Source organism: Sycon ciliatum, chromosome 7 (assembly GCF_964019385.1).
Source record: "Sycon ciliatum chromosome 7, ocSycCili1.1, whole genome shotgun sequence".
Lineage (NCBI taxonomy): Eukaryota > Metazoa > Porifera > Calcarea > Leucosolenida > Sycettidae > Sycon > Sycon ciliatum.
This window is the reverse complement of record NC_088649.1, coordinates 32,884,718-32,897,716: the sequence shown is the minus strand read 5'-3', so window position 1 is coordinate 32,897,716 and position 12,999 is coordinate 32,884,718. Positions and strand designations below refer to the sequence as shown.

At 48.5% G+C, this 12,999-nt stretch overlaps 1 protein-coding gene across 1 annotated transcript; it reads right to left on the bottom strand.

Annotated features, from left to right (window-relative positions):
- Nucleotides 1–6,032: 6,032 nt before the first annotated feature.
- On the bottom strand, nucleotides 6,033–10,244 carry LOC135821857 (uncharacterized). The gene is made up of 3 exons (XM_065334856.1): nucleotides 7,149–10,244; nucleotides 6,816–6,878; nucleotides 6,033–6,326 (listed from the first exon to the last, which is right to left on the bottom strand). Exons 1-3 carry the CDS (start codon nucleotides 10,242–10,244, stop codon nucleotides 6,033–6,035), a joined length of 3,453 nt encoding a protein of 1,150 aa, XP_065190928.1.
- Nucleotides 10,245–12,999: the final 2,755 nt, after the last annotated feature.

Below are 12,999 nucleotides of genomic sequence, written 5' to 3'. Positions count from 1 at the left end.
TCACACTGCCAGCGCATGGATTCGGGCGTGCTTAGCTTGACGTCGTACAGCTGCTTCCTTTGAACTTTCTCTTTCTTTCTTGCTGTTGGCTTCACTTCAAAGACTAGTCTAATTAGTGGTGACTTTTAGCTTGTGCCAGCACCAAATTTTCACCCTCCATCCCTCCCATCTTATCATCTTGCTAATGGTACTATGGAGCATTTAGCTCTATCGCTCCTAACTGGTCACTTGCTTCGCTAGTTGCGGCTCTTCACGAGCCAGTTATTGCCAATTGCATTGGCTTTGCCTTGCAACCCCATTGTGGCACAATGTGGGTTTATTGCGGCTCCTCACGAGCCAGTTGCTGCCAGTGGCCTGGCATTGCTTTCCAGCTCTTCGAGCTTATGCATTACAAGACCAGTTACTCGAAGCAGCACACTATCTCCAAAACAATTCCTTGTTGCCTTGGGCTGAGTATGAGTGTGTGAGGGATATGGTGCTAATGGCTGGCTAACACAGCATTTCAACGATGATTTAGCCGGTTGCCTCTGTTCTCTTCTGGCTTTGTTCTACTGGTCCATCCTTGTCGTGCTGAGTGAACGAGGTGAAGGACTGTTCAGCTGTAATTTCAAGTTTCACGCATTTCAGCGACCATCATACAGAGCCTCTGTCTACAGGAGTGTGATGATCCCCGAAATGCCTTGACCTTGAAGGCACCGCTGCACAGCCATTCGCATCAGTTGTATGCGGAAACTGTTCTGCACATTTGCTTCGAGCTGCCTTAACCAGCCTGGTTTGGAAACTAAAAGTCATTAATTTTTGCTCTTCTTTTGTTAGAAATTTGGGATACAACCCTCTGCAGAATATACCAGCGGCATTGTTTGTAGGCCTGTCCAGCTTAAAATTCCTGTAAGTCTTGCTTTTCCATGTATAGTTGAACCAATTGACCCTGAACTGTTCTTAAGTTAGCGTTTTTTTCCGCGCGACCATATATGGATCCCATTATATGATGTGTACAGTCAACTTCGCTTATAACGACATTCGGTGGGGCATCGGAAAAATGTCCTTATTCGCGAAGTGTCCTTATACCCGAAGTCCCATTTGAATGTATGTGAACCCATATTTTTGTATAGTATGACACGCATATCAAACTGAAGCTTTTTTCATGCTCTATGCCAACGTGAACCCCATTTTCATATTACAATTGAAAGAAACTATACAGTCGATATGGAACTGGAAGGGAAATGAAAAAACTAGTCTTTTGCAAGTTTTGGAGCCATCTACAGGGACATGTACATGACATGTATGATGATTGCTGTACAATCATGTATAGTAGACCTACATGTACAACTACACTACAGGACATTGTAGTTGCGCTGATCACTCCAACATATAATTATTTAGAAGCAAAAAAAAATTAAAAAACACCCCCCTTTGGCTGCATCTTCTTGCAAGTGTGCCTTTATCCATCGCCATGCATGGCATGGGTTCTGGTACTTCTGCATGACAGGTACTTGAAATAGCTATCAAAAGCCCAGAAAGTCGTTATTCAAGCAGTGAATATGACCTCCGGGCACTAAAAGCATGTCGTTATTCGCGAATTGTCGTTATTCAGATAGTCGTTGTATCCGAAGTTAAATGTATACAGTTAGATGGGACTTTGCTCTGGGCATGGAAATGCTGTCGTTATTCACGAATTGTCGTTATATCCGCAGTCGTTATTAGCGAAGTTGACTGTATGTCGAAATGCAGCTAATACCCCAGGACTTCCGCAACACCATTCTTATTTCAGGTCCAACAACACTTGGAGAGAAAGACGTGGCTGCAAACTTGTGCTCCTTGGATGGATCGTGTGATGAGATGTGGACTCGATGGCTGCAGAAGTTCCTGGATATCCTAGACAAACATGCTCCTTTGAGGACCCGCCGCACCAAAACACGCAAACATGTTCCTTGGATGGATGCAAACCTGCTGGCCACAATATCTAGTCGAAACCGGGCCCACCGCAAATGGCTACGCACCTGCAACCCTGTGGAGCATGAAGCTTTCCGCCAGACCAGACGTGATGTGAACCAGCTTAACCGACGACTCAAGGCCTGCTACTATCAGGATCAGTTTGCCAATGCGGAAGGTCAGCCAAGACAAACATGGAGAGTGATTAACCAGGTATCAGGCAGAACACGGACCCACACTGCTCCTCAATGCCCCCCGGATGAAATCGGACAAGTGTTTGCGGACATCGTCACCGATGCGACTCGCCCAAAGGTGCTGTCCATCCCCTCTGGTCCGCATGCAAGTACTGATCTCTGCTGTTTCAAGCCAGTATCCATCGCATGTGTACGCAAGTTGCTCAGCAGTGTAGATACGACAAAGTCAACGGGCAGTGATGGCGTACCTGCTCTTGTACTAGCAGCATGCTCCGACCTCTTAGCTCCATCAGTAACTCTCATCTGCAACAAGTCACTTTCCGAAGGGAGATTTCCACTATCCATGAAACTTGCAAATATCACCCCTGTGTACAAGAGCGGCGACCCTACTAAGGCCACCAATTTCAGGCCTGTTTCTCTGTTGCCGATTATCTCAAAGATCCTTGAGCGCATCGTACATTCGCAACTCACTGAATTCTTGACCACCCACAGCCTCTACCCAGATTGCCAGTTCGGATTCCGGAAACAGCACTCAACAGAGGATGCTGTTGTGATGGCATCGGAGGCCTTTGCCAATGCCAAAGACTCCGGACTCTCAACTTGCGCCGCCTTTGTTGACATGTCGAAGGCATTCGACAAGGTTCAACATGGCACCCTCATCCGCGACCTCTTCAGTATTGGTGCTGGTGGAAGTGCGCTGAATTGGCTGGCAGACTACTTAAGTGACCGGCAGCAAAGAGTTGCCATTGGGAACCAGCACAGCAAGGTATTCCAGCCCAGCAGTGGTGTGCCCCAGGGTTCCGTACTTGGTCCTCTGTTGTTTGTCCTGTATGTCCGTGGTGTGGCAGCTGAAGTGCAACCGTATGGTGTGCGGACAGTTCAGTTCGCAGATGACATCATGCTCTATATTAGTAGCAGGGACAAACATCAGCTGGAACGCAGTATGTCTTCTGCAGTTACACACCTGGCCAGATGGCTTGCCAGCAGGAACCTGGTACTAAACGAGAGTAAAACCCAGATTTTGTTCATCCCTGCCCATCGTTCTGTGAATCCTCGTGTCAGCGTTATGTGCTCTGGAGTTCAACTGGCACAAGTAGAATCCGCAAAGTATCTTGGTGTCCACATGGACCAAGATCTAAAGTGGACCACAATGGTCAACCAGATCGCCAAGCGAGCTGCCTGTAAAATAGCTGTCCTGTTTAGAAACAGGCGCTGCATGCCCCTCCCGTGCCGCATCACATACCTGAAGTCCCTGATCCTTCCTGACTTCCAGTATGCTAGCAACTGTTGCTCTGCTGGCCTCACTTCACATCAGCTCGAGCGCCTAGAGCGGCTACTCAAGCGCGCAGTCCGCTGTGTTTACAACGCTCCATTTGCATCACCATCTGCGCCGCTGTATTGCCAATTGCGATTGCACTCGCTAGAAGTTATGTACTGCCACAAGCTGCTTGGCTACACTTGGCGCTGCCTTCAGGGTAAATGCAGCACATTGCTTACCGATATGTTCAGTCCTCTTAATGCCGGCCGTGCTACACGTAGTCAGGGAAATCGAGCACTTAAATTTCCAGTCACTAAAGACATCCGCTGGCACACATTCTGCCTCATTCCAATATGTATCACTGTGGAACAGGCTCCAGCCCGACATCAGGAAAATCCCACAGTACCACCGATTCATACGATCCCTCCCAGCACATGCTGCTTTTCAGTAATGCCACTGCCCGCTGTATTATTATTTCCTTTACTGGCCTAACTGGCTTTTTACAAAGTAATACTTTACTACCCACTCTACTCAGTGTCATTACCTTCATTGGCCTTTTATAATTTATTCTCCTTTTTAGTCGATATCATGTAATTAGGCAAATTTGCCTGTTTGTTCTTCGACTCTAAATAAACAAACAAAACAAAAAAGAGGAAGAGGTGAAGAGAGACACAGAGAGCGAGAGAAGATTAATTATTTGCAGACATCAAAATTCAGCTGCTACTTCTGAAGCCAGGAGTAAAACGTTCCCTGTAGAATTTTTGTTTTGCGCTGGGCTTCAAATTTGTTCATGCGATTAACCGTGCAGTTTGTCCTTGTTGTGATTTCTCGTTTTTTATTTTATTATTTTTTTACTAGAGCCACGTAAACCCGTCATGTGTGAGCCATGAATAAGGGGAGTGGTGGCGTTGTCTGAGATGCTCCAGGCGTGCCAATAGCAGAGAGAGAGAGAGAGAGAGAGAGAGAGAGAGAGAGACAGAGAGACAGAGAGAGTTTTCTTGAACACGATCCTTCAGCATCAGGACTGTCCGGTGCTGCTTTGTTTCTGGATTCCTCGATGCCATGGTCGATTCGTCTGTATGACTGGGGTGACAGAGCTGCTCAGTCTTCATTTCTCCTCCGAGTAGTATCATTGATCAGAGAGCGCTTTCGATGCACTCTCCAAGACGTTTCCTATTATGCTTATTCTTGACAGCTCTTGAGAATTTGATGGGTGTAGTGCAGTCCACACCGCCTCCACAGTCAAAATGACCTGTGTTTGTTTGTTCAGCTTTTTTTATCGAAATATTCCTTTCAGAACCATGGAAAATCAGCAAAATTTCAAGAAGGAGCTTCGAGCAACATTTGCTTTCGTACATCGTGGTCGCTACTTGGTGGTCCAAAATCGTCTTTGGGAAATAAAAAGGCGGTCGCATTCAGCGGGTAGTCGATAGTCAAAGTGCATTTTAAATGTGAGACCGTCCGTGCCTGGCGAAGTGGTCCGTAGTACTAGGCTGGTCGCTAGTCACCGTGGTCTTTAGTTACAGGTTTTAATGTATAATTGGAAAATTGGGTAAAAGAATTGTTGGTATACTGGCTTCACAATTGGTGAGATTTTGGAAGATGTAGTAGATTTTTGGCGATTCTCAAAGGAACCTCCAAGATCGGGGAAAAGCTTAGCAATTTTTCGATAAGTCTCTTTTGGGCAAAAATTTTGGCCGACCGATTTGGGGATTTTACTAGCCTAGTAACGATCTCACTCATGTCGTAATGGCTATTGTTTGTTTGGGAGGTGGTCAAAGGACACAAGTTACTCGACCTCAACACACTGCAAGCACTGAAGTAGAGAGCTCGAGCGGTCATGTTTCCAGCAACGCGTTTCGTTCGTATTGTGGGAGAACTGGAGCTATCTAGTCTCTCTATCACCCCTCTTCACCCAACACAACACACCAGCGCAAACGGCAGCCTCTTGGTGGAAATGTATGAATCACGAAAAATGCAAGTTGGAAAAGGAGAGAGAACTAGAAAAGAACCACAAGAACACGAAATCACGAGCACTTCAGCCAGGAAAAGACACGTCTAAAACATGGCGTCCAACATGGCGGCAGACCAACCGATAGAGGCCCGTCGTGGCTGAAGCTGCTATTGCAGCGACAGCCATCACGGCCACCATTGAATGCAGAAAATAGATCAGAAAACGAAGTCGAGCAACAGCAACTCGAACGAAGCAAAGAAAACAACAAGACTACGCGCAGCAAGCAAAGGCATAGCGATGACATCATAAGTCACGCGTGAACACAGAATCTAGCATGCGCATGCAGCCTTGCAGGCGCTGGCAAAATAAATAATGAAGTCAAGACACAAATAAATAACACAACGATCGACGAGCGATCGTTGCAGGAAAACAATTACAATTCAAATATACTACTTCAAGGAAAGATGAGAAGTGAAACGACTAGCACTAGAAGAAATAGAATAGAATATAGAACAAGGACAATGGAAGCGGACTACGGATGAAGCTACAATGAGGTAAGAGCCATGACACACTGATGACAGATGTCACCACAACAAATACATAATCGTAATGTTTGTCTACACACACATTGTATCGTCACACTACACACATTGTCATATTGTCACACCTCCCCCTGGTGACATCACGTCAACAGTTAACTACGGTAACGAACAGGAGGAACGAGACCAGCACGGTTGCGAAGACGATGACCACCAACTTGAAGTGGTTGGGCTGGTACATCAGAATCAGAATCACTACTACTTGAAGCACATGCATCATCATACTCAGGCACACTCACACTTGACGGCTTAATTAGATCAATATTGACAGTCTTCACAGAATGTCGACCATTAGTGTCACGAACAATTACAACAGTTGACGGAGACACCACACTATCAACTGTCCATCCAGACTCGTACGGCGCTGTTCGCTTCTGGCGGCGATCTCCCTGCCGCAACATCACCGTGGAACCAACACTGTAGGGGTTCACACACCCAACAGGCTGAACAAAATCAGCAGAGGACAACTCACTTTCTACGTAGTCTCGCACAACAGCCGCTTTACTACACAAGCTATCCACCCATGCACTGGGGGACATGTCACAACGCTCATCGTCCACAATCAAGCCATGAGGGACCCAGCCACACATGGCTTCACTTGGGGAAACACCAAGCGCAGAGTGGGGACGAATACGATAATAGTACAATAATACATTTAAAGCAGACACCCAATCGTCGGATTCCTGCACAATCTTGCGAATTAAAGTCAGCAAAGTCCGGTTAAAACGCTCTACACCACCTTGACTCTGCGGATGACGCACTGCGCCATGTCGCACCTCTACACCAAATGCATCATACAAAGAGGAAACTACCTGATTGACAAATTCTGTTCCATTGTCACAACGTACAACTGCTGGGGCACCCCAGCGGGAACATACATCCACAAACGCAGCTGCTACAGACGGACCATCATGGCGAACCAATGGGACCACCTCGACCCACTTAGTAAACATATCGGTACAGACAAGAACACAATGATACCGGTGGCTTCTATTCGGACCCAACTCCAGGGTATCGAGCTGTACTACATTCCATGGACCAGATGGAATAACCGGACGTGTTGGCTCAGCAACAGGCCCACGCTTCGAATTAGCAGCAGCACACACATCACACGACTGAATCAACGACTGACAAACAACAGCCATATTTGCAAAATAACAACTCGCACGCAACAGCTTCCATGTGGTCTCCCAACTGGAATGACCGCTCACAGCATGGGCACGACACACCACTCGCTGCTGCAATGACTGAGACACAACTGGTACAACACGCACATCATTCGGCGGTACCTTCACACTACGATACAAGTAACCATCATCAGATACAGACAACTGAGACTTCAATTTCTTAAATACCGGGTCGGAAATCTCACGACCATGACGCACAGACTCAATCACACTAACAACAACAGGATCAGACTTCTGCGCATCAAGAATGTCCTGTAACACAATAGCACTCACAATCTTCGGGGGTGCAGAGACGGCAGCAACTACATCTGGCTTGGCTGATTTCTTCCAGCAGCGGATGAACAAATCTGGGACACGCGTCAGCTTGTCAGCCTTGTTCTGCTGGGACGGTACCCACTCAATGGTGACGGACAGCTTCGCGGTCGCGACAATGTCGTCGATGATGTTTAGTCGTCGGCGAACCAACACTTCGTTCAGACCGGACACCTTGACACGCCGCTCATTGTTCAGGCACGACTTCACCCAGCCGTACACGGTCTTGGAATCAGTGACAAGACGGATGTTGCTGGCGTTCCATTCGACTGCCGTCGACAACCCACGGATTACTGCTTCCAATTCTGCGATGTTGATATGCTTCTTCTCGTCGGCATCGCGAAGCCAAGACTTGTCCTCCATGACTTCACCACCAACTTCGGCAACAATGCCATATGCGACATCAGACGCATCGCACCACACGGTGAGCTGCTGCTCGTTTACTGACGCATTCCACACGCCTGTGGCCGGATCCTCATCTTGGACGCGACTTGCTAGTTCGGCACAACAGGTTACCACATCATTGGGGACGTCATCATCCCAACCACCACCATCACGACATGCTAGGCGCTTCAGAAAGCTGCAGGCAGGTCGCAGCCACGAGCACACGGGATAGTGCGATACCAGTCGGCCGCACCACGAGAATACACCACGCTTGGTCAGCTTGCCACACTCGAGACTCACTCCGTCTCGACGCTTCCAACGGGTTTGACCATCTTGGCCAGTGAACAGCTGAAGTCCAAGTACTCGGGCGGAATTGGCGGGCTCAGCTGGCTTCGTGCGCAGGCCATAGCGCTCGAGGGTATCCGCAACAGCCTTTGTCTGCGGTTTCGGGACGTACAGATCGTCAACGTAATTGTCAACACCATCATGATCTCGCGTGCACCACTTGACTATCACGTCCATGAACTTCGGTGCAACGCTCAACCCGAAAGCCATGCGGGTCATCACGTACAGCTTTCCCCTCCATTTCACGCACTGATACCGTAGCAACTCAGGTGACATACGGACTTGCAGATAGGCCTTTCGAATATCCAACATCTCATACTCGTTGGCATCGTGCGTACGCCACTCACGCAACTTCTCGCCACACACAGAGGCATCCATACCGGGCTGAGACACGAGGGCACGGTTCAGCGCACGGTAGTCGAGGCAAGGCCTAACAGGTGTAGTAGGCTTGTGCTCCTGGCTGACTGCAAGCCATGGCAGAATTGCAGCAGGAGCTCCGTGTACCTCTTCATCATGCTCGATGAGCCATCCGTTACCGATCCAGGAGTCCACTTCTTGCTGGAACAGCTTCTCCTGATCATCGCTAAGTTTCCGGGGGTACTCCCCAATGCCGCTGCCGATGCGTCCGGTAGGTGGCTTGTCGTCCTTCCACCTCCATGCTGCTTGCCAACACTGCTCATCTGCTAGCCACTTTATCTGACCATCCTCGACAGATAGCGTCACGTCCTCACCGTCTTGCACCACGCTAACATGCCGAGACGGGTGCTGATCCGGCGACTGCAGAGCATCACTAACGACAGACGACACAGGCTCAGGACTGGCGGGTGACGGACCAAACAACACGGACCGCAGATCACCTGACTCAGAGTACTGCAACCTGACGCCACCGATGGCACGGACAAGGTCAGATCCCAGCAACAGGTCAGCATTAATAACCGACAGCTCAGGAACTACAAACGCAACAACACGGGTAGGCGGCAAATTCACGGGTCCATCCAGGCGACGAATCGTTAGTGAAATTGACCCCGAAATCGGCAGGGCTTCGCCATCCAGGGCGAGGAGCTTCTCCTGCTTTACCGCCGACACTTGGCTGCACATCTTAGCCGCACGTATAAAGCCAGACGACACTAGCGTGCGAGCCGACCCGGTGTCCAGCATGGCCTCTCCACGGCACCAGTCATCCGGCTTGGCCGACTCCACGTCCACATAGATCCTCGGCAAGGGGGCAGCTTCAGTGGACACTGCACACAGGCACTTGTCACTGCTACTATGCGACGTACCAGCAGCCGCCACACGTTCTGCTGCCTTGGCTTCTCGCCACTTCCTTCTCTCAGGGCACGCTGGCTTTGCATGACCAGGCTGATCACAAAAGTGGCACACTACTGGTCCACTGAAACGGGGCTTCTGCTTCTTCTTGAACTCTGGGCAGTTACGCTGGACATGCCCAGGCTGGTTACAGTTATAGCAGACAACAGTACTGCGAGCTGGTCGGTGTACACCTCCACTGTAACTACTGGTACTGGCACTAGCAGAAACGCTCTGGCTGAACCTGCTCGTGTACCGAGCATCGGTCTCACTGGCTCTGAGCGCACGCACACGCTCTAGACACGCAGGTATCGTCAGCTCTTGGCCAGCCAGTGACATTCTCAGCTGGCGGCCAAATTCGGGCTGTAGGCCAGCGATCAGTTGCTCGATCACGATCGGATCCTTGCTGGCGGTACCACCCGGTTTGTGCCCCGACAGCGCTGCATAACGCTGCAAATCGGCCACATACGCGTCGACACTTTCATCCACACGCAAACAACGGCGCTTGAACAAATCATACGCTCTGGACGGCGTCACACTGAACGCACTCACTAAAACTTTCTTGACCTCTGCTTGTTTGCTTTTGTCACTCTCTGCCATACGAGAAAACACTCGAAATGCATCGCCCTGCAAATATAAGGGTAGATGTTGCATGCGTGCATCTTCGTCGGACCATTCCTTGGCAGTGGCCAAAACTAAAAACTTTGCCCAGAATTCCTCTAGGTCTTCACCATCCTTGCCAGAAAACGGCTGGACAAGATACTTGGTAGACATGATTCACTCGAGTATTCCACGAACACACAGTAGGAACTCACAGTAGGAACTCACAGTAAGAACTCTCGTCTCACAAAATAAATAAATCACTACGACACTCGTACTCCGAAAACACTTTCCCGACTCTTTCCCGGCTCTCTCCCGGGTTTCGGCACCACAAAGTTGTGGGAGAACTGGAGCTATCTAGTCTCTCTATCACCCCTCTTCACCCAACACAACACACCAGCGCAAACGGCAGCCTCTTGGTGGAAATGTATGAATCACGAAAAATGCAAGTTGGAAAAGGAGAGAGAACTAGAAAAGAACCACAAGAACACGAAATCACGAGCACTTCAGCCAGGAAAAGACACGTCTAAAACATGGCGTCCAACATGGCGGCAGACCAACCGATAGAGGCCCGTCGTGGCTGAAGCTGCTATTGCAGCGACAGCCATCACGGCCACCATTGAATGCAGAAAATAGATCAGAAAACGAAGTCGAGCAACAGCAACTCGAACGAAGCAAAGAAAACAACAAGACTACGCGCAGCAAGCAAAGGCATAGCGATGACATCATAAGTCACGCGTGAACACAGAATCTAGCATGCGCATGCAGCCTTGCAGGCGCTGGCAAAATAAATAATGAAGTCAAGACACAAATAAATAACACAACGATCGACGAGCGATCGTTGCAGGAAAACAATTACAATTCAAATATACTACTTCAAGGAAAGATGAGAAGTGAAACGACTAGCACTAGAAGAAATAGAATAGAATATAGAACAAGGACAATGGAAGCGGACTACGGATGAAGCTACAATGAGGTAAGAGCCATGACACACTGATGACAGATGTCACCACAACAAATACATAATCGTAATGTTTGTCTACACACACATTGTATCGTCACACTACACACATTGTCATATTGTCACAGTATACGCTCTTTGCAACAACTTTTGATAGATTTTCGGCGATTCTCAAAGAAACCCTCCAAAATCGGTGAAAGGTTTAGCGATTTTTTAGTAAGTCTCGTTTTCGGCGAATTTTTCGGCCTGCCGATTTTGGAGAAAGCCTACCTCTTGGAGCTGCTCGATCCTGGGCAATCTCGGGGAGTTTGTCAGGATGACGCTGAGAGTAATGGTCTGGCGCATTCCTGTGTCACACATCACTGTGCAGAAGATACTCACAGACATACACACTCACTCACAATCACACAGACACACAGACACACACATACACACACACACATAATATTTTAAATTAAACACACATGCACACACACACACACACACACACACACACGCGCGCACACACACACACACACACACAAACACACGCCCATAGAACACACACATACTGGCCAACCCTCCCGGTTTTCGACACTACTCCCGGGGTCCAGGGATTTCAAGCAAACTCCCAGAAAAGTCACAGTTTTGTCTGATACAGGATTTTCCTGAAAACTCCGTGGATTCGCCACAAATGTCCCGTTTTTTTTTCTTTCAAAAATATGTACGGTGCCCACTCGCACTTCGAACTGTGCACGCCTGCACGGCACTTTCAAGATCTGACCAGCCTTGCCTGCAAGATCTGAACTGACAGGCGGGCGCCGACTGGTCGAACTGCACTGCAGGGTTGAACTGTGCTGTATGCAGATCTGCAGAGTTGAGCGATTTTTGGCGGGAAAGTGCTTTCCCCTTGTTTTGTGCCATCGAGGGATTTTGAGAGAAATCCAGGGCTTCTGCATGTCTTGTCAAGGGATTGAGATCTTGGTGGTCGGTCAGTATGCACACACACACACACACACACACACACACACACACACACACACACACACACACACACACACACACACACACACACACACACACACACACACACACACACACACACACACACACACACACACACACACACACACACACACACACACGCGCGCACACACACACACACATACACGCGCGCGCACACACAGAACACAGAGAGCTGCAAAGGAGTCATCGCTATGCTTTGTTTTTACCTAGTTCATTTTCCGTGCAATTCGATCTGAAAAAAAACATTGTGAAAGGGAAAACCCCATACTCGATACAGTAGACTCGTACGCCCAAAAATGTGGCGCCCAAGAACGTCCAGGCTGGAAATCTAAGAACGCCCCAGCCTGGATTTAAGAACAAACTCCAAGATTTTTAAGAACGCGACATTTTGGTATTGCACATTTCTGTATCAGAATGAAAATGCTACCGCAACCACAAACTCTTGTCGGGTCCTCGCGAAAACATCACCCAGCGGCCAGTGCAGCGCTACATAGTACACATGCATGTAAAGTGTACAACCGGTACATGTAGCGCAAAATGCACATGAGCGTCACGGGTCATGTTGGACGCGTAAGAACGCGAAATAAGAACGTAGCCTGGGGCGCTGAAAAATAAGAACTTTGCTAGGCTGGCCCTCTGAAACCGCGTTCTTGGGCGTATGAGTCTACTGTAGTTTAGAAAAGCGATCCTGTCAGCTTTTCTATTATTGTTTGTATTGCAACGACGATTACATCAGTTCGAATACCACACCACACTATGTGCATGAAAAACTAAAAAAGTGAAGCATACGTATGGTCCTGGGCTTGGCAGCTCCCTCTTTGTTATTTTGCCTTTGCATACAGACAGTGTAGTTCCAGCTCATAGCTCTAAATCCCAGATATGTGCCCGGTCCTGGAAAAATGATGCATTTTGAACATTTGAGCGAGAGCACGCTAAAATATGACCACAGACCAAAAATTCTAT